This window comes from Oncorhynchus mykiss, chromosome 8, assembly GCF_057628025.1.
Source record: "Oncorhynchus mykiss isolate SJ-2025 chromosome 8, ASM5762802v1, whole genome shotgun sequence".
Taxonomy (NCBI): domain Eukaryota; kingdom Metazoa; phylum Chordata; class Actinopteri; order Salmoniformes; family Salmonidae; genus Oncorhynchus; species Oncorhynchus mykiss.
This window is the reverse complement of record NC_143029.1, coordinates 46848333-46871708: the sequence shown is the minus strand read 5'-3', so window position 1 is coordinate 46871708 and position 23376 is coordinate 46848333. Positions and strand designations below refer to the sequence as shown.

General features: G+C 41.8%; 1 protein-coding gene across 7 annotated transcripts in view; it reads right to left on the bottom strand.

The window, feature by feature from the left end:
* The window catches only part of stard3nl (STARD3 N-terminal like), a 34551-nt gene extending 26161 nt beyond the window's left edge, over nt 1–8390 (bottom strand). For all 7 annotated transcript variants that reach the window (XR_016482384.1, XR_002474455.3, XR_016482385.1 and 4 more), the window contains exons 1-2: nt 8210–8390; nt 4103–4551 (exon numbers count right to left, since the gene is read on the bottom strand). Coding sequence is in view for 3 of the 7 variants with exons in the window: in XM_021612618.3 (XP_021468293.1) it covers nt 4103–4297 (195 nt within the window). In the remaining 4 variants the exon portion in view is untranslated. The remainder of the gene's footprint in view (nt 1–4102; nt 4552–8209) is intronic.
* Nucleotides 8391–23376: the final 14986 nt, after the last annotated feature.

Here is a 23376-nt window from a genome sequence, read left to right as displayed (position 1 = left end):
GCCATTTCTTGGAGAGACTCTTTCCCCTCCAGAAGACTGTCAAACATGATAACACCACCCCAACAGGTGTTGCTGGGCAGCTTCAAGGTGGTGCTCTAATTCTTCTCACTTTCCTTGGTGAGGTAGATTGCTGCTATAACTTAATGACCCTTCACACACCTAACCATTTCCTTGGCTCTCTTGTAGTGTATCAATTGTTTTCAGTGCAATGATGTCCTTGAGGAGCAGATTCAATACATGAGTAGCACAGCCAAAGGGTGTGATGTGAGGGTAGGACTCCTCCACTTTAGACCACGCAGCCTTCATGTTCAAAGCATTGTCTGTCACCAGTGCAAATACCTTCTGTGGTCCAAGGTCATTGATGACTGCCTTCAGCTCATCTGCAATGTAGAGACATTTGTGTCTGTTGTACACGGTGTCTGTGCTCTTGTAGAATACTGGTTGAGGGGTGGAGATTTAGAACATTCAACCACCCATCAGAGATGATTGCAATATGATTTGCTTGACCTTCACTTGAACTCTGCATTCAGTAAATTAGTAGATAAAGCATGTCTGGTTGGAGGGGTGTATGCTGGGTGAAGAACATTCAGAAATCTCTTCCAATACACATTGCCAGTGAGCATCAGAGGTGAACCAGTTGCATACACAGCTTGAGCAAGACATACATCATAATTTCTCTGACTACGTTCTTCCATTGAGCCAACAAAAACTTCTGATTCCAAGAGGACCATGAGCTGTTCCTATCGATAAGGTGTCATTCATCATTTTCAACTCGAATAGAAGCAGAGTGATTTTTGTCAGAGGTTGCTTGTTGTGAGCGCTGAGGGAACTTTATGCATTTGGCCAGATGATCCTGCATCTTTGTTGCATTCTTCACATATGATTTGGCACAGTATTTGCAAATGTACACAGCTTTTCCCTTCTACATTAGCTGCAGCGAACTGTCTCCACACATCAGATAGTACCATGACATTTTCCTGTAAAGACTAGAAGAAAAAAAAATGAGTAAAAAAATATAAAATTCCATGTACAGATAAATAGTTAAGCAGTTTATTCTAATTCCTTCTTTATAAAATAAATGTTCTAAAATTAAACATGTATGGAAACAGGTGAATTAACACTCCTCAGTTAGCAGGCTCAAGCAAGCTAAACCCACATGGAAGCAAAAACTAACTAATCAGAAATTGTTAACAAGATAAATAATTTAAATACTTTCCTGTAGGCTACTATTTACTAGTTAACAAAAAAAGCATGTAATTTAAAATATATTCACCCCACCCAGTATTATAATAAAATTTACCAGAAAGCATGTAGTCCTTGGCTCAGACAGTTTAGTATTGTGGGCTCAATAGCATCTCATTAGTGTGCAAGATCTTGAGAATCAGCTGTACATGTGATCAGCAACCAAGTTGTCCTTACCACTGACATGATTTCAAGGGGAAACTCCTGCAGAATGAGACTCCAGCAAAGAGAAAGCGATTCGTGGAATGTAAAAAATAAAAAATGGTTGAGTTAATAAATTTGCATTTAAACATGGACTCGAGTAAGGCAGCTCCAAAATGCAGGTGTTTCAGCCTAACTCAATGCTTTCTGTGGTGGAGGAGCAGCCAGCAAAAGCAGAGAGTAGGTGTTGGCGATGTTCTCTAGCTGCGCTGTGATTGGCTCAGTGTTCTGTCACTCCTCATGGGGACACTACACTGCCGCAGAATCTTCAGGGAGCGCTAGGCAGTTCAAGCCCCCTTGGGTGCTGCCATAGATTTACATTAGAAGTGCCCGTCTAAAGAGCGAGGTCATTGGCCACAGATAAGACGTCAAATGATGTTATAGCTTTGAATGTCAAAATCAAAATCTTAGCTAGCTAACTAGACAAGCAGTTATTATGAATCACGTTGACAATCTACTGTTCAGACGGAAAATGTCTCTTTTCCAAGCTTAAAAGGATAAACATTCACACGCAACACCATGGGCCAGAAAAAGTTGAATACATTAGCCTGATCACTGATGACTTGACATCCTATAAGGAGGTCGTCAGTGACCTGGCAGTGTTGTGGACTACAGAAAACGTAGGGCCAAGCACACCCCAATTCACATGAATGAGCGGGTTGGCAGCATCCAGTTGCTCAGTGTCCACATCACGAAGGACCTATTATGGTCCAAACACACCAACAGGGCACAACACCTCTTCCCCATCAGGAGGCTGAAAGAGTCGGCATGGGCCCTAAGATCCACAATAAGTTAAACAGCTGCACCATTGAGAGCATCTTGACTGGCTGCATCAACACTTGTTATGGAAACTGCTTGGCATCCGTAAGGCGCTATTACAGAGGGTAGTGCATGTGGCCCAGTACATCACTGGAGCCGAGCTCCCTGCATCCAGGACCAGGCAGGAAGGCCCTAAACATTTTCAAAGACTCCAGCCACCCAAGCCATTGACTGTCCTCTCTTCTACCGCACCACAAGGAGCACTAAGTCTGGGACCCAAAGGTTCCTAAAGAGTGTTAACCCCAATGCCATAAGACTGCTGAACAGTTAGTGCCTATTTGCACTGACTCTCTTGGACCGACTCTATGCGCGCTCGCTCACACACGCGCGCTCACACACACGCTCGCACACACCCGTGCGCACTCACACACACCCGCGCGCTCACACACACCTGCGCGCTCACACACACACAGTTTATTATCTATCCTGATTGCCTAGTTCCTTTTACCCCTACCTGTATGTTCACTACCGTTCCAAAGTTTCTCACTTAGAAATGTCTTTGTTTTTGAAAGAAAAGCTCATATTTTTGTCCATTAAAATAACAAAATTTATCAGAAATACAGTGTAGACATTGTTAATGTTGTAAATGACTATTGTAGCTGGAAACTGACCATTTTTTTATGGAATATCTACAAAGAACCATTACCAGCAACCACCACTCCTGTGTTCCAATGGTATGTTGTGTTAGCTAATCCAAGTGTATCATTTTAAAAGGTTAATTGATCATTAGAAAACCCTTTTGCAATTATGTTAGCACAGCTGAAAACTGTTGTGCTGATTTAAAGAAGCAATAAAACTGGCCTTCAGACTAGTTGAGTATCTGGAGCATCAGCATTTGTGGGTTCAATTACAGGCTCAAAATGGGCAGAAACAAAAAAAAACTGAAACTCATCAGTCTATTCTTGTTCTGAGAAATGAAGGCTATTCCATGCGAGAAATTACCAAGAAACTGAAGATCTCGTACAATGCTGTGGACTAATCCCTTCACAGAAAAGCGCAAACTGGCCCTAACCAGAATAGAAAGAGTGGGAGGTCCCAGTGCACAACTGAACAAGAGGACAAGTACATTAGAGTGTTGAGTTTGAGAAACAGACACCGTACAAGTAGATTTGCCATTCGCGTTATGGAGCGGTGAAACGGTGGCGGATGATGGTTGCAATTGAGATCAGCTGTGCAGGTGATTTTAGTGTGTTTGGATGGTTTAAGGAGAGATCAGCTGGCCATAGTCTAGTGGCCAATGCTGGTTACAACTGGCCTACTCTGTTTAACAATGAGAAGTGTTATCTTACCACAATGAAAAGACACTGAAACCAGGAGTGGATTCAATACATCTTTCAAAGGAAACTGTTTAAGAACCAAACAGAAGGAAAAGGGACCTAATTGAAGTTGTCCAATTGAAACTCCCATTTTTTTGCAAAACGGTTTCCATTTGGAGTAAACGGTTGCAAAACGTTTTGCAACCGAATCGGCATAATGTTTTGTGAAGTAAAAGGCAGTGTTATGTAAACTCTGGAAACTGAAAACTTTTCCCAGTAACAAAAAGGTAGCGTTTCAAAGTGATTAATAAATCGATACATTTATCTTAAACTACAGTAGTCAATATTGAGCTCTATCAATACGTTAATAAGTTATGAAAGGGCCTGGTAAATACAACAGCTTGGTACAACTGTCGTGTAGTGACAGTGTGCACTAAACCGGAGCATGAAGTTAACAGGAGTGATTCATTATAATGTCATTGAATTGGGACTGAAAACCCTCATTGCAAGAGTTCGCACATGTCCAGACTGCACTTACCAGGAGTTTGTATTCACTTTCATGATGCATTAAAAAAACAACTTACATTGAGCTCAATGATCCAGAGCAAGGTGATGAAGAGGAGGTCGAAGGTGACAAAGAGGCAGAATGTCCTCCTGACATCGGAGATGCACTTCTTCTCGCTCGCCTCATAAGACTCTATGCGGGCCAAGAGAGGTGTGGTGTTTATGCCCCTAAGGGTGGCTCTCGAGTCCACACTGCTACCGCTTCTGCTCTCCATAACTGGCCACGCCTTTCACTCTGGACTGGGTCCACCCACTAATGAAGCGTCAGTCAGCTACTTGGTTGCACCTCCAGTCACAGCCAATGACAGTAAAGGCCGAGGAGCTTTGGCAACGCCCACCACTCAAGGGGTGTGCCCACACCTGCTGCTTGCAGATATTGGCCCAGTCGACTGGTCAGAAGCAGGCCCGCCTACTTATCACATCCAGTGACGATCACTGCGGATGGATGTCAGATGCATCCCTGCCTCAGCTGAAAAAGAGAAAAGCCAGGCCTTCAGTAAATGCGGTTTACATTTCACATCAAGGAAAGGGTCCATTTGATTTGCTTGCCTGCTTTTACTTCAAATGCAGGCAGTAGACCTATTTGCATTACTGCCATTTACTTTAGTATATTACCCCATGTAAAATAATACTTGAAACCAGAGCCATCTATCTACATCTATGGTTCTGCTTAAAACCTTTCATCCTCATTACTTGCATTAAAAGCCTCCCTCAAGTGTGACTGAATGTATATTGTACATAACATATTTAACTATTGCTGTACATACTATTCTTCAGATATACTACAGATTCTATCCATACATCCCAGCACACATACTGTACATACACTGCATTCGGAAAATATTCAGACCCCTCGACTTTATCCACATTTTGAAACATTACAGCCTTATTCTAAAATTGATTAAGTGCAGTTTTCCCTCATCAATTTATACACAATACCCTGTAATGACAAAGTTAAAAACACTTGTTTTTAGAGATGTTTGCAAATGTATAAAAATAATTTCAAATATACCTTAATTACATAAGTATTCAGACCCTTTGCTATGAGACTCGAAATTGAGCTCAGGTGCATCCTGTCTCCATCGATCATCCTTGAGATGTTTCTACAACTTGATCCAATTGATTGGACATGCTTTGGAAAGGCACATTTTTTTATATTTTTTATTTTTATTTTACCTTTATTTAACTAGGCAAGTCAGTTAAGAACAAATTCTTATTTTCAATGACGGCCTAGGAACGGTGGGTTAACTGCCTGTTCAGGGGCAGAACGACAGATTTGTACCTTGTCAGCTCGGGGATTTGAACTTGCAACCTTTCGTTTACTAGTCCAACACTCTAACCATTAGGCTACACTGCCGCCCACATACCGGTCTATATAAGGTCCCACAGCATTGACTAGTCAGGATTGAGGGAAAGGTGAACGGAGAAAGTACAGAGGGATTCTTGATGAAAACCTACTCCAGAGCGCTCTGAACCTCAGACTGGGGCAAAGGTTCACCTTCCAACAGGATGACGACCCTAAGCAAACAATCAAGACAAAGCAGGAGTGGCTTCGGGATGTCTCTGAATGTCCTTGAGTGGCCCAGCCAGACCCCGGACTTAAACCAGCAACGCTCCCCATCCAACCTGACAGAGCTTGAGAGGATCTGCAGAGAAGAAATGGGAGAAACTCCCCAAATACAGGTGTGCCAAGGTTGTAGCGTCATACCCAAGAAGACTCTAGGCTTGGACCATATTAATGACCAAAGTCTCGTATTTCTGTGTGTTATGTTATAATTAAGTCTATGATTTGATATAGCAGTCTGACTGAGCGATGGTAGGCAGCAGCAGGCTCGTAAGCAATCATTAAAAAAGCACTTTTAGGCATTTTGCCAGCAGCTCTTCGCAACGCTTCAAGCATTGAGCCGTTTATGACTTCAAGCCTATCAGCTCCTATCAGTAATCGATGTGAAATGTCTAGCTAGTTAGCTGGGTGTGCGCTAATAGCGTTTCAAACGTCACTCACTCTGAAACTTGCGAGTAGTTGTTCCCCCCTTGCTCTGCAAGGGCCACGGCTTTTGTGGAGCGATGGGTAACGATGCTTCGAGGGTGGCTGTTGTCGATGTGTTCCTGGTTCGAGCCCAGGTAGGGGCGAGGAGAGGGACGGAAGCTATACTGTTACACTGACAATACTAAAGTGCCACTAAACACTGAACCTCAACTAAATCTTGTAATAAATAATGTGGAAATTGAGCAATACTAAACTGCTGGAGTAAGTCTGGATTGTAAACTGTCATGGTCAAAACATGTTGATATAACAGTAGCTAAGATGGTGAGAAGTATGTCCGTAATAAAGCGCTACTCTACCTTCTTAACAGCACTATCAACAAGGCAGGTCCTACAGGCCCTAGTTTCTACCTTCTTAACAGCACTATCAACAAGGCAGGTCCTACAGGCCCTAGTTTCTACCTTCTTAACAGCACTATCAACAAGGCAGGTCCTGCAGGCCCTGGTTTCTACCTTCTTAACAACACTATCAACAAGGCAGGTCCTGCAGGCCCTAGTTTCTATAACTGCCTTAATTTTGCTGGACCCCAAGAAGAATAGCTGCTGTCTTGGTAGCAGGTAATGGGGATTCATATTAAATACCAATACAGACTGACCAGGTGAACCCAAGTGAAAGCTAGGATCCCTTATTGATGTCATCTGTTAAATCCACTTCAATCAGTGTAGATGAAGGGGAGGAGACAGGTCAATTAAGTATTTGTAAGCCTTGAGACATGGATTGTGTGTGGTCAACTCAGTGGGTGAATGGGCAAGACAAAAAATGTAAGTGCCTATGAATGGGGTATGGTAGTAGATGCCAGGTGCACCGGTTTAAGTGTGTCAAAGAACTACAATGCTGCTGGGTATTTCACACTCAAGTTTCCTGTGTGTACCATGATCCACCACCCAAAGGACATCCTGACAACAGTGTGAAGCATCAACGCTTTCGACAGCTTGTAGCCCATGCCCAACGAATTGAGGCTGTTCTGAGGCCAAAAGGGGATGTTCCTAATGTTTTGTACACTCAGTGCATGTATTATGTTTATAAATGATAGTCTACTCGAAATATGACTTTACAGTATTCAGACAGCCTATAAACGTCAATGGAAAAACGAGATATGCTATTGGCTATTTCGTGAGTATGAAACCATCAGTCAGAAAAGGTGAGTCATTTATTCTGCAATGATCATGGAAATGAAATAAATAGTTGGAACTAGAGGTCTACTTGATTAAGGAAAAATGTACATACTATGACTTGACTGTGCGTTGTTCCACCTATGCATCTTAAGAAGAATGCACTAAGTTGCTCTGGATAAGGCCAAATTACTGAAATATAACATGTAACGTTAATGCCTTTATTTTAGAATGCATCGATTTTCGCTCTTCTCTCTAACGGCATCTTATAATTTAGCTACCCGTTTTTGTTATGAATAAGTGTCATATTCGTGAACTAGGCTACGTTAGCCTCCTTGCAATGTAATACTTCAACCACTAGAAACTGTCCTTAAGCATGGTCTAAGTTTGCTGGAGGACAAGCAAATTCTCACGTCTAGTTCAGTTTTTATAAATGCCACATTTTACGTGAAAACATGCAACGCTAGCGTTAGGTTTGGGGCATATTGAGTATAGACAACGTTTATAAAACGAGGCAACGACGTGATTTGAGTTATCGCAACGCGAGACTACTGCAACTAACCACACACTGTTGTGCTTAATGTTGCTATGTGAGTTTCTTGTAATTGGGCATTTGGCTACATTGTTGCAAGTTCTGTTGCAAATATATCAACTAATCACAAATGTGCAGTTACTTTACCTAATGCAAATTGGGGTTAGTGATATTAAATAATTATGATCCGTTAAACTGGTTAAATAGATGTCCATATATGGCATCGAATTCAGCACAACAACATTTACAGACCCGACCGACGCTGGAGGAAAAAACAAGACAGTCCACCGATATCTGCTCGTGAGCAGGCAGTATTGCGCCCAAGAAAATGATTCTTCATAGGAGCAAATGTTTTCGAAACTGGAAATACTCTAATAATGATTAATGAACGTATACAAATGACATAGGCTGTGTTGCAGTGAAATTGTTATCTTACCTTTAATTGTAGCTACCTGTCGTGTTCTTCTTAGACCCTGCTGTCTTTGGCATATTATGCGGAAGACTAAACTGTCTGTCAATCGAATACAGCGGAAATACTTGATTCCGTCGGACAGGAAATGGGGTGATAATGGGCGCGTTCGAGCGGATCACTTTTGTCAAGTCTCCTTCCAAAGTGTGTCGCATTAGCGCAGGGTTTCCCAAACTCGGTCCTGGGGTCCCACCTGGGTGCACGTTTTGGCTTTTACCCTAGCACTCCACAGCTGATTCAAATAATCAAAACTTGATGAGTTGGTTATTTGAATTAGCTATGTAGTGCCAGGACAAAAACAAAAAAGTGGTGTGTTAAAATCCATTGAATCAGTTTTATTTGGAAATAATTTAATGCTTAAAATCTAAGTCTAGTTGTCTTATTTGAATTATTTAAATAAAATATGGGGGGGTGGGTGGTGTTATCACCATTAGTATCCACACTATGGGGCTATTTGATGTAGTCTTTTTAACTCACCTGCAATGACATTTTATTTGTTATTTCTTAGTAGTTCCCTTTCTATACAATCCATTATGTATAATTGCACTAGATATTGTTTGAATAATGCAAGACTTTAAAATTACATTCGGGAGCATAGGTCACAAATAAAGCTATCCCCACTAAAATTGGAGCACAACTCATGAGCTCACCTCCAGCACTGCTCACACCTAATCCAGTCCCCACCTGTGACTGAAAACAGGGGGAGATGCAATTGAAAAGCTCTCTTTAAAAATGTTTAGCCAGCTAGCCAGGAATATGACATGAAATGCTGTGTAAAATAGCTAAAAGGCTATAAAGTAACATTAACTTTAATCTATCAGTCACTAGTGGAAACATTCACAACTGCAATTAAGTTACATTACCTTTTTAATGTATTGTAATGGCCTGGCTAGATCATAAATGAACAAATGTCCAGACCGAGGGATTGAGTTTACGAATTCCTGTTTTATTAACCCAACTCAACACAGGCTACTGTTTGGGTGTAGCCCAAGTGAAATAAACCAAGGATAACAGTATAAAACAACCGTCACCATCTCTTGTTAAGACAAAATGTAAGAGAGAGAACAATGGCTAAGCATGGTCTTAAACTTGCAGTGCTCCACCCCCCGCCGCTCCACCAACACAACAAACGAACAGCATAACTCATAACACACAGCTGTTTCTGCGGATCGCCACAGTATTCTATCTCAGACAATCTGGTAGTGAGGTTGCTAGCTAGCACTCCTAGCAGCTTATGCTAACTAGCTAGCTGGCTAGCATTTACTGCCAGTGAAATTGCTAGCTACCAAGTTGGCATAAACTAGCTCTAACTTGGTTAGTCATTGTCTAATGACAGGTAGAAACACATTCCTAACCATGAAGGGGTAACCAGCCCCCAGGGGCCAGTTACCCCGTAGGGGGCAGGTTGCCCCCAACACATTCATGCAACACATTACTAGTTTACAACAACAAAAATCTACATTTTTCTCTCTAAACAAGTGGATTATTTATCTTAATTCTTTCCTACTTGTATATTTAAAAAACAATTATAGATCTAACTTCATTGGAATATATCTTCAACTTTTTCAATGACAAAAAAATGGATATACTTACCACAAATTCGTTTTGTTGAAACATCACCAAAAGTTGTGATGACACAGGGTACATTTTTTCTTGAGCAAGAGCAGTGGCAGCCACGGAAAGTTTTGGGGAAATAATTTGATGACATCTTGTGGTCTTTATGTGAATTACGGGGGGGAGTTACCCCAGGGGGCTAGTTACCCCCTAGTACCCTATAATGTACACATATATATTTACAGTTGTGAGTGTGTGATATGGAAGTTGGACACTTGTTATTTCGACATGACAAAGAAAAATGTTTGTAAACAACTGCAACACCTTCATGTTGCACTGAGCCTTCCTGTTGGAAAACTACGTGTCCGACTTTCAGCTGTCGCAGATGCACCTCCCCCGACTTCACTCTTTTTTGGCCAAGTAGGTTTTTCTTTATGAGATTATCCATATCTTTATCATTGTAGAGAAAAAATGAGCCACTATTGGAAAAAGTAGGACAACATTTTTTGACAGTCAAATTGGATATGAAGGAGAACAAAAAGGAACAAAAAGGAGGTGGAGAGAGAGTGATGATGGAGGAGAAGAGCAAGGAGACATTCAAATGCTGAACAAAAGTATAAACGCAACATGCAACAATTTCAAAGATTTTACTGAGTTACAGTTTATATAAGGAAATCAGTCAATTCAAATAAATTCATTAGATCCCAATCTATGGATTTCACGTGACTGGGAAAACATCATACTGAAACACGTGGTGGCGGATGAATGGCACAACAATAGGGCCTCAGGAGCTCATCACGGTATCTCTGTGCATTCAAATAGCCATCAATAAAATGCAATTGTGTTCGTTGTCCATAGCTTAAGCCTACCTTATATTATAACCCCACCGCCACCATGGGGCACTCTGTTGAAAATGTTGACATTGGAAAACCGCTTGCCCACACAACGCCTTATACACGTAGTCTGTGGTTGTGAGGCTGGTCGACGTACTGACAAAATCTCTAAAAACGACGGAGGCGGCTTATGGTAGAGAAATTCATATTAAATTCTCTGGCAACAGCTCTGGGGGACACTCCTGCATGCCAATTGCACGCTCCCTAAAAAGAAGGGCAGGTTGAGACAAGCTCTGTAAACTCCTTAGGTGGTGGGCCTTAGCAAGCTACTGTATCTACTTTAGTTTTCAAGACGATCGATCTTTGTCGAGGGAGAAGCTGTTTTTTACGTATTGTGTATATTTATTTCTTCTGAACACATTTGAGTTTGTTGGCAATGTCAATTCTTGCAAAAAAAAATGAAATACTTACTTTTATGTTCGCTAGCTGGACTGTCAAATGCCTCAGAGTACTAAACTGTACTATCCATGGTACTATCTCTGCTGATCACATCTGCTAATCCCGTTATCCGTATCTAAGGTAGTAGACAGCAGGTGACATCTCAAGAGAGATTTCCGTCCGATAAACTGCTATCATGTAAAGTATTTTTTATTAATTTGTAATCAATTTATTTTGTTATAGAAACGTGATGCCATTAATGCAAGATGTAAACACAGCAACCGTAGTAATGTAGCTAGCTTGCTAGTTAGCTAGCTAGTTACAATGAGTTGATCTGTTACTAGCTAGCAGGAGCAGATAACTTTATCGCTAGCATGTCATTCTGGGACACGGAGCGTTTTAGCTTTCACTAATAATTCAGGACTACAAAAATCTAAAGGACAAGTGGTGTAAATCTAATACGGTCATCAAGGCAGGACCCACTCATTTCATTCATACTGACAAATAAGAAATGCCACATTATCCCTGTCAATAGTTGGAGTAGGATGATTGCAGAGCACCCTGCCTCAGACTGTCAGGATGTTCATTTTCTAGCTCACAAACTACTTTGCTGTGATTATTTATTTTATTAATTCTTGTCTCTCACTTTTGTCGTGGAAATAATCATCAATAATGAGGAGAGACAAGGTCAATCACCAATCAGGATATAGCTTTATTCAAAATGTATTATTAAAACAGATTAATTATTGCAATAATGAAGCTGGTCGACGAACCACTCTTAGATGGTTCGTTGTGGGCCCAACGAAGGATTTGAGTCAGAGCATTTTATAGCAAAGTACATCCTCCTGACAAATGTATGGAAGGGGTCAAAAGGTTAAAAAAATATATATTGCACCCATACGGTCATAGGAAAATAGACAAGACAGCCTACTCTTATTCAAACGCCCTCTCCTTCTTCCTGTTGGTCCAACTCACAAACATGGCTATGAACTCTAAACTTCATCAGAATTATAAGTATTATAAATCACCTTCAAATCAGTATTACAAATTACCTTAAATTCATCATCTGAATGGCATTCCCTTCAGGGCTATCAAACCACACTGGAAAGTCAGGGCAGAGGTCAGAGGTCATACAAACCCTTCAAAGAAGTGTTTCGAACTAAATTAGACTAATGAATGAAAAACAGTCAAATATTTCATACATATCAAATCAAATCAATCAAATCAAATTTATTTTATATAGCCCTTCGTACATCAGCTGATATCTCAAAGTGCTGTACAGAAACCCAGCCTAAAACCCCAAACAGCAAGCAATGCAGGTGAAGAAGCACGGTGGCTAGGAAAAACTCCCTAGAAAGGCCAAAACCTAGGAAGAAACCTAGAGAGGAACCAGGCTATGTGGGGTGGCCAGTCCTCTTCTGGCTGTGCCGGGTGGAGATTATAACAAAACATGGTCAAGATGTTCAAATGTTCATAAATGACCAGCATGGTCGAATAATAATAAGGCAGAATAGTTGAAACTGGAGCAGCAGCACAGTCAGGTGGACTGGGGACAGCAAGGAGTCATCATGTCAGGTATTCCTGGGGCATGGTCCTAGGGCTCAGGTCCTCCGAGAGAGAGAAAGAAAGAGAGAATTAGAGAGAGCATATGTGGGATGGCCAGTCCTCTTCTGGCTGTGCCGGGTGGAGATTATAACAGAACATGGCCAAGATGTTCAAATGTTCATAAATGATCAGCATGGTCGAATAATAATAAGGCAGAACAGTTGAAACTGGAGCAGCAGCACAGCCAGGTGGACTGGGGACAGCAAGGAGTCATCATGTCAGGTAGTCCTGGGGCATGGTCCTAGGGCTCAGGTCCTCCGAGAGAGAGAAAGAGAGAAGGAGAGAATTAGAGAACGCACACTTAGATTCACACAGGACACCGAATAGGACAGGAGAAGTACTCCAGATATAACAAACTGACCCTAGCCCCCCGACACATAAACTACTGCAGCATAAATACTGGAGGCTGAGACAGGAGGGGTCAGGAGACACTGTGGCCCACTCCGAGGACACCCCCGGACAGGGCCAAACAGGAAGGATATAACCCCACCCACTTTGCCAAAGCACAGCCCCCACACCACTAGAGGGATATCTTCAACCACCAACTTACCATCCTGAGACAAGGCTGAGTATAGCCCACAAAGACCTCCGCCACGGCACAACTTAAGGGGGGGGGGGGGCGCCAACCCAGACAGGATGACCACATCAGTGACTCAACCCACTCAGGTGACGCACCTCCTCCAGGGACGGCATGAGAGAGCCCCAGTAAAGCCAGTGACTCAGCCCCTGTAATAGGGTTAGAGGCAGAGAATCCCAGTGGAAAGAGGGGAACCGGCCAGGCAGAGACAGCAAGGGTGGTTCGTTGCTCCAGAGCCTTTCCGTTCACCCTCCCACTCGTATCCCAGGTGTACAGTAAGTTTCCAGTACATTTCCTATCCAAAGAATTTACATGTGTTCATTTAAAAGCTAAAAAAATCCATGTGTGTGTCCCTTTAAGATACCTCTATTCATAACCGGTAAACTAATAATTGCAACCTGATGCATTAATTTATTCAAAATATAAACCTGTTGTTTAACAAATGTAGAACCTTCAAAAAGTTGGTGTTGTCTCATCAGCGTAATAGTCAATACTTATTTCAATCAACTTTAATTACTGAAAAATGTTCCACATAAAAGAAGCAGATTATAATGTTAGAATACATTAACTTCCTGCTCAAATTCACTGGTGTTACCTAAACTATAAAACCGAGCAACAGTAATCAGAAACTGTCAAAGAACGTTTCCGATTCAAGTATTCAAATATCTGCTGCAAATGTCCCACTGCGTCCTTACAGCCCACTCGAGGTCATCCGCAGCCAGTCTATTTTACAACCTCAAGGCTTAATCATTAAAGCTTGTATTGAAACCTCAGCTTCTTCAAATTACTAAAATATTGCATCATTAGAGTTTTAGCCCCAAAAAACACTAATAACACATTAGATACACATACTGTCAGCACTCATTAAATTTGACATCAACCCTCTTTATCAATGTCATTGTCACTGTCACGCATTGTAAGGTTTTAGAAAATAAAAGAAACCAAGCAATGATTATTCTCTCCTTACCAGAAGGCAATGTTTTCATTGTAGTCCACCCTAACAATATTACTCTATATTTTTAATGCCAACCTCTGCTTCACACTTATTAAACGTTTAATATTTTCAGATTAACCTGTAATGCGCCAAATGTATAAAATACGTCAGCCAATTCCCTAGGGAAATGACACATCGCAATTGCCTATCTGCTATAATTAGAATTCATTAGATTTAGGTAAACGTCCCATCTGATTAGACCACAGGTAATAAAACAAACACAACTCTCACACCCTTGGTGTTAGGGGGCAGTATTTTCATTTTTGAAAAAAAAAACGTTCCCGTTTTAAACGGGATATTTTGTCAGGAAAAGATGCTAGAATATGCATATACAGTGCCTTGCGAAAGTATTCGGCCCCCTTGAACTTTGCGACCTTTTGCCACATTTCAGGCTTCAAACATAAAGATATAAAACTGTATTTTTTTGTGAAGAATCAACAACAAGTGGGACACAATCATGAAGTGGAACGAAATTATTGGATATTTCAAACTTTTTTAACAAATCAAAAACTGAAAAATTGGGCGTGCAAAATTATTCAGCCCCCTTAAGTTAATACTTTGTAGCGCCACCTTTTGCTGCGATTACAGCTGTAAGTCGCTTGGGGTATGTCTCTATCAGTTTTGCACATCGAGAGACTGAATTTTTTTCCCATTCCTCCTTGCAAAACAGCTCGAGCTCAGTGAGGTTGGATGGAGAGCATTTGTGAACAGACGTTTTCAGTTCTTTCCACAGATTCTCGATTGGATTCAGGTCTGGACTTTGACTTGGCCATTCTAACACCTGGATATGTTTATTTTTGAACCATTCCATTGTAGATTTTGCTTTATGTTTTGGATCATTGTCTTGTTGGAAGACAAATCTCCGTCCCAGTCTCAGGTCTTTTGCAGACTCCATCAGGTTTTCTTCCAGAATGGTCCTGTATTTGGCTCCATCCATCTTCCCATCAATTTTAACCATCTTCCCTGTCCCTGCAGAAGAAAAGCAGGCCCAAACCATGATGCTGCCACCACCATGTTTGACAGTGGGGATGGTGTGTTCAAGGTGATGAGCTGTGTTGCTTTTACGCCAAACATAACGTTTTGCATTGTTGCCAAAAAGTTCAATTTTGGTTTCATCTGACCAGAGCACCTTCTTCCACATGTTTGGTGTGTCTCCCAGGTGGCTTGTGGCAAACTTTAAACAACACTTTTTATGGATATCTTTAAGAAATGGCTTTCTTCTTGCCACTCTTCCATAAAGGCCAGATTTGTGCAATATACGACTGATTGTTGTCCTATGGACAGAGTCTCCAACCTCAGCTGTAGATCTCTGCAGTTCATCCAGAGTGATCATGGGCCTCTTGGCTGCATCTCTGATCAGTCTTCTCCTTGTATGAGCTGAAAGTTTAGAGGGACGGCCAGGTCTTGGTAGATTTGCAGTGGTCTGATACTCCTTCCATTTCAATATTATCGCTTGCACAGTGCTCCTTGGGATGTTTAAAGCTTGGGAAATGTTTTTTGTATCCAAATCCGGCTTTAAACTTCTTCACAACAGTATCTCGGACCTGCCTTGTGTGTTCCTTGTTCTTCATGATGCTCTCTGCGCTTTTAACGGACCTCTGAGACTATCACAGTGCAGGTGCATTTATACGGAGACTTGATTACACACAGGTGGATTGTATTTATCATCATTAGTCATTTAGGTCAACATTGGATTATTCAGAGATCCTCACTGAACTTCTGGAGAGAGTTTGCTGCACTGAAAGTAAAGGGGCTGAATAATTTTGCACGCCCAATTTTTCAGTTTTTGATTTGTTAAAAAAGTTTGAAATATCCAATAAATGTCGTTCCACTTCATGATTGTGTCCCACTTGTTGTTGATTCTTCACAAAAAAATACAGTTTTATATCTTTATGTTTGAAGCCTGAAATGTGGCAAAAGGTCGCAAAGTTCAAGGGGGCCGAATACTTTCGCAAGGCACTGTAATTGACAGCTTTGGATAGAAAACACTCTAACGTTTCCAAAACTGTAAAGATATTGTCTGTGAGTATAACAGAACTGATGTTGCAGGCGAAAGCCTGAGAAAAATCCAATCCGGAAGTGCCCCAGGTTTTGAAAGCGCTGCGTTCCAATGACTCCCTATTCAGCTGTGAATGTACCATCAACGAGCTTACGCGTTCTACGTATTCCCCAAGGTGTCTACAGCATTGTGACGTAGTTTTACGCATTCCTGTTGAAGAATAGCCGTAGTTGACCACATTGCGTAAGTGGTCACATGGTGGCTCCGAGAGAGATTCTCGTCTAAAATACAGAGGTAGCCATTACTCCAATCGGTCCTAGTGAAAAACGAATAGTCCCGACGGATATATTATCGAATAGATATTAGAAAAAAAGCCTTGAGGATGGATTCTAAACAACGTTTGCCATGTTTCTGTCGATATTATGGAGCTAATTTGGAATATTTTTCAGCGTTGTGGTGACCTCAATTTCCGGGCGATTTCTCAGCCAAACGTGAAGAACAAATGGAGCTATTTCGCCTACAAAAATAATATTTTGGGAAAAATGAACTTTGGCTGTCTACCTGGGAGTCTCGTGAGTGAAAACATCCGAAGTTCATCAAAGGTAAACGATTTAATTTGATTGCTTTTCTGATTTCCGTGACAAGGTTGCCTGCTGCTAGCAAGGCATAATGCTATGCTAGGCTATGATAAACTTACACAAATGCTTGTCTAGCGTTGGCTGTAAAGCATAATTTGAAAATCTGAGATGACAGGGTGAAAGGCTAAGCTGTGTTCCAATATATTTCACTTGTGATTTTCATGAATATGAATATTTTCTAGGAAGATTTATGTCCTGTTGCGTTATGCTAATTAGTGTCAGATGATGACCGGTCCCGTTCACGGGATGGGGTGTCACTACAGGTTAAACTTGATCTGAGCTGTCCTATGGAGACAAGCAAGTCTAATTTCAAGATGGCCTGAAGGCTATTCCATGAGCTGTGGGCATACAAACTAAAAGCATTTTCCCCCAGGTCAGTGGAGACCCGCGGGACCTCCAGAACCAGCCAGACCAGAGAGTGGGTCTAAAAATTGCTGGATCTCCAGTTAATAAATGAGCTGAAGTCGTCTCAGAAGAACCGCTTTATATACAAAAAGTTGACAATGCTGGGCCCTTCTGGTAGTCAGAGACTCCCAGCCAACAGAACTATTGTATACAAAATGCAGTGATGTAACGAAAATGTTCCCCAGTGATTAAAAAAAACAGTGCAGTCTACCATTCTGGTAATCAGAACATTTAGACTGATTCGAAAGGTTTTAAAGCAGAGGCTGCTGCAGGCATTTAGATTATATCACCGTAATCAAGTACTGAGAGAAGCGTTGCTTGAAAAATATTCCTTCTACTTTCCAAAGCGAGACCTTTTTTTATATGTATAAAAAAAACGATCTTAATGTGTGTTTTAAAAAGAGAGCTTATCATCAATCTAAATACCCAAGTACTTATAATGGGAACTTGCACCATTTGGGATCCCTTCAATGAGGAAATATGCAGGTCCTCAGGGTCAATATTATGAGACAAAGAGAACAACAAACTTGGTTAATTAGCATTTAGCAGTAGTTTTCGATCAATATGAGATTTTTGAATTACGTCAAACCCATGCTGAAGGTCATGAATGGCCTGCTGTATTGAGGAGGCACAGGACTAAATGACTGTATCATCTGCATAGAGATGAATGTTACAGATTTGAACAGATACACTAATATTATTTATATAAATAGTGAAGAGAACAGGGCCCAAAATCGAGGCCTGCGGCACACCTTTCATAACATTAAGGAAACTAGATTTGATACCATCAGTAAGCACACACTGTTTCCTTTCCGTTAGATAGTTCTTGAACCAATTGCAAGATGCCTGATCTAGGCTTATTTCAGACAGCCTTTGAACAAGTAAGAAATGGTCAACCGTACCAAATGCCTTCGACAGGTCACTAAATAAGGCAGCACAATGATTTGTATGGTCTAAACTAAACAACATAGCACATAATCTAAGTGTAGTCGCTGAAACAGTGTCATGTGGAGGTCTTAAAGCAGATTGGTGCTCATTAAGAATAGAATGAAAAGTTTAAAAGTTCTAAGCCGAGTTGGCTAGGGACTCTAAAACTTTAGCAAGGCAAGATAGCTTGGAAATTGGACTGTAGTTATCCAAGTCAGAAGGATCTCCACCTCTGTGTAGGGGGAGGACATGAGCAGTTTTCAAGATCTTAGGGAGAACCCCAGAAATAACCTCAATTGTCAAGTTAAAAATATAGGTTAATGATTCTGCAATAAGTGGGGCAGAAAGCTGCAGCCAAAAGGGATCAAGTGAGTCAGCATCAGTGGATTTAAAAAAAATCTTTAATAAGGCACTTGTTACAACATAGACATGAAATGGTTGAAATGAAAATCAGGATGTGTATCTGGGAATGTATTGTTCTCTGCAACCTGGCTTGAGGTGAGTAAAGAACTCCCTCTGCTGGAATTAAAGTTTTATATAATACATTTTCTTTTAAAAGAAACGTCCTCTCACTGTCTACTGCATTTATTTTCAGCAAACTTAACGTGTAAATATTTGTATGAACATAACAAGATTCAACAACAGACATAAACTAAAAAAGGTTCCACAGACATGTGACTAACAGAAATTGAATAATGTGTCCTTGAACAAAGGGGGGGTTCAAATCAAAAGTAATAGTCAGTATCTGGTGTGGCCACCAGCTGCATTAAGTACTGCAGTGCATCTCCTCCTCATGGACTGCACCAGATTTGCCAGTTCTTGCTGTGAGATGTTACCCCACTCTTCCACCAAGGCACCTGCAAGTTCCCGGACATTTCTGGGGGGAATGGCCCTAGCCCTCACCCTCTAATCCAACAGGTCCTTCGACGATAAACGCGAATCCGACCATCACCTCTGGTGAGACAAAACTGCGACTTGTCAGTGAAGAGCACTTTTTGCCAGTCCTGTCTGGTCCAGCGACGGTGGGATTGTGCCCATAGGCGACGTTGTTGTCGGTGATGTCTGGTAAGGACCTGCCTTACAACAGACCTACAAACCCTCAGTCCAGCCTCTCTCAGCCTATTGCGGACAGTCTGAGCACTGATGGAGGGATTGTGCGTTCCTGGTGTAACTCGGGCAGTTGTTGTTGCCATCCTGTACCTGTCCTGCAGGTGTGATGTTCAGATGTACCGATCCTGTGCAGGTGTTGTTACACGTGGTCTGCCACTGCGAGGACAATCAGCTCTCCGTCCTGTCTCCTTGTAGCGCTGCCTTAGGCGTCTCACAGTACGGACATTGCAATTTATTGCCCTGGCCACATCTGCAGTCCTCATGCCTCCTTGCAGCATGTCTAAGGCACGTTCACGCAGATGAGCAGGGACCCTTGGCATCTTTCTTTTGCTGTTTTTCCAGAGTCAGTAGAAAGGCCTCTTTAGTGTCCTAACTTTTCATATCTTTGGCCTTAATTGCCTACCATCTGTAAGCTGTTAGTGTCTTAACGACCAATCCACAGGTGCATGTTTATTAATTGTTCATGGTTTATTGAACAAGCATTGGAAACCGTGTTTAAACCCTTTACAATGAAGATCTGTGAAGTTATTTGTATTTTTACGAATTATCTTTGAAAGACAGGATCCTGAAAAAGGTACGCTGAGGCAGTGGTTATTAAAAGCACCACAAATGTCCATCTTATCTGTTATGGGACCAGAGACTGTCATAACCTGTTGGGGTAATGAGGGGATGGAGTTTTGTTTGAGATTGGACTACCTTCCAGAAGGCAGCTGGATTCCCACCATTCTCGGATGCACAGTTCAAAAAGTATGTCTATTTTGCTTTTCTAACCAGGGATCGACATCTATTTCTAAAGAACTGTCAGCCTGACTTAAAATCAGTCAGCCTTAGCCCAAGCTACATTTCTGTACTTAACTTTCTCTGATACTTCATGAGTTGGTTCAGTTATCATCTGAGTTAGATTTAGCTCAATGTAGATATTTTTCAGCATATCAGAAGCTGCCATCAACCAATCAGGATTAAGATCACCCAAAATTAATAATTCCGATTTAGCATAGTTAGATAGCAAGTCAGACATTTGGCTAAGAGCACACGTTGAGGCAGAGGGAGGGCGATAAATTCCCACTAGCATAAATTGGACATTATTACCAAGGCCCAGATTTAGGACTAGACATTCAAATTGCTACAGAAACATTTAAATTGTTGTTTGTAAATATGGCGACACCTCCACCTCCGCCAACTCTGTCAGATCTATAAACATTATAACCAGTCAGATACATCAGTTTTCAGTACAGTCTTATTTAGCCAGATATTACAATAATGTCCATGTTGGTTTAAGAGGCCAGGATTATAATAACGTCCATTTTCGATATCAAACTTCTGTCATTTACATGAATTAGTCCAATGCCATGGGATTTCAGATCAGACAGAGTCTAATACAAGCATACCATGATCAGTAGGTAACCCCTTATTTGAAAATACCATAGGGCTAGCTTGAATTGGTATAGATACAAGATTGTCTAGAATTGTACAATTGGGACTTTGCTTTGAATGAGGATGTGGATTAAAACAAGAGTCAATGAGGGTTACCTGTTGCGGGCCTGCAGTATGATGATAATGCTGATCCTTTATGGTTGGGATTACCTGCCCGGAACTTGGGTTGTGGAAAGGTCAATGTCTCAGTGAGTCTACTGTACTGGACCCTGTCCTCACATTTCATGTAATGCCAGCAACCTACTGAATCTTTCGCTGCCACGACTCAGCGATGGCACTGGGCCTGAAATAATTGGATGCTTTTTGGAGTCTTTCAGAGTTCCAATCAGTTCTATAAAATCCTGTTTCAGCCATTCTGAGCTAGCCACCCTAATGTCATTAGATGCAACATGGACTACGACAGCGACATCCCCGTGTTCTGGCAAGAAACAGTAGGAAGCAGCCCAGTAATGTCCTGTACCCGAGCCCCAGGAGAGCACAAGGTTTTTGCCTGAAAACTGAGATGTTTGTCACCATAGAACTGCCAATGATAACGGTTGGTGAAATGGCAGAGGAGGTCCGGCAGTTTTTGTGCCTCTTGCTGGAAGGAAAAACCCATTGTGGCTGACGAAGGAGCCGGTGCGTCAGACACCCTTGTTTTCCGGTGAGAGGAGGAGTGTAGCATATCCAAGTCCGGGGCAGTGTAGCCCAACAGTTAAGAGCGTTGGGCCAGTAACCAAAAGGTTGCTGGTTCGGATCCCTGAGCTGACTAGGTGATAAATCTGTCTATGCGCTTGAACAAGGCACTTAACCCTAGTTCCTCCTGTACAATGCTCTGGGAAAAAAAGCAGCTGCTAAATTATTTAAATATCTCTCAGCAACAGTGGGGAGAACAAGTATTTGATACACTGCCGAATTTGCAGGTTTTCCTACTTACAAAGCATGTAGAGGTCTGTAAAATAGGTACACTTGAACTGCGAGAGATGGAATCTAAAATAAAAATCAAGAAAATCACATTGTATGATTTTTAAGTAATTAATTTGCATTTTATTGCATGACATAAGTATTTGATCACCTACCAACCAGTAAGAATTCCGGCTCTCACAGACCTGTTAGTTTTTCTTTAAGAAGCCCTCCTGTTCTCCACTCATTACCTGTATTAACTGCACCTGTTTGAACTCGTAACCTGTATAAAAGACACCTGTCCACACACTCAATCAAACAGACTCCAACCTCTCCACAATGGCCAAGACCAGAGAGCTGTGTAAGGACATCAGGGATAAAATTGTAGACCTGCACAAGGCTGAGATGGGCTACAGGACAATAAGCAAGCAGCTTGGTGAGAAGGCAACAACTGTTTGCGCAATTATTAGAAAATGGAAGAAGTTCAAGATGACGATCAATCACCCTCGATCTGGGGCTCCATGCAAGATCACACCTAGTGGGGCATCAATGATCATGAGGAAGGTGAGGGATCAGCCCAGAACTACACGGCAGGACCTGGTCAATGACCTGAAGAGAGCTGGGACCACAGTCTCAAAGAAAACCATTAGTAACAAACTATGCCGTCATGGATTAAAATCCTGCAGCGCACGCAAGGTCCCCCTGCTCAAGCCAGCGCATGTCCAGGCCTGTCTGAAGTTTGCCAATGATCCAGAGGAGGAATGGGAGAAGGTCATGTGGTCTGATGAGACAGAAATAGAGCTTTTTTGTGTAAACTCCAGTCGCCGTGTTTGGAGGAAGAAGAAGGATGAGTACAACCCCAAGAACACCATCCCAACCGTGAAGCATGGAGGTGGAAACATCATTATTTGGGGATGCTTTTCTGCAAAGGGGACAGGACGACTGCACCGTATTGAGGGGAGGATGGATGGGGCCATGTATCGCAAGATCTTGGCCAACAACCTCCTTCCCTCAGTAAGAGCATTGAAGATGGGTCGTGGCTGGGTCTTCCAGCATGACAGCGACCTAAAACACACAGCCAGGGCAACTAAGGTGTGGCTCTGTAAGAAGCATCTCAAGGTCATGGAGTGACCTAGCCAGTCTCCAGACCTGAACCCAATAGAACATCTTTGGAGGGAGCTGAAAGTCCGTATTGCCCAGCGACAGCCCTGAAACCTGAAGGATCTGGAGAAGGTCTGTATGGAGGAGTGGGCCAAAATCCCTGCTGCAGTGTGTGCAAACCTGGTCAAGAATTACAGGAAACGTATAATCTCTGTAATTGCAAACAAAGGTTTCTCTACCAAATATTAAGTTCTGCTTTTCTGATGTATCAAATACTTATGTCATGCAATAAAATGCAAATTAATTACCTAAAAATCATAATGTGATTTTCTGGATTTTTGTTTTAGATTCCATTTCTCACAGTTGAAGTGTACCTATGATAAAAATTACAGACCTCTACATGCTTTGTAAGTAGGAAACACTGACGATTTTGCAGGTTATCAAATACTTGTTCTCCCCACTGTACATGGGTGGGGGCCTTTCAATATGGGGCCCGGGCACACAAATGCTCCTAAAAAGAAGCATGTATTGATGGCAGTTCTAATGTTTCCATCGGAGTGCAAGGATTTTGGAGTAGATGGCAAAGCTCTCATTTCTGGACTGTACGATTGAGCCCCCCACGGCACTGTTAGTAGGA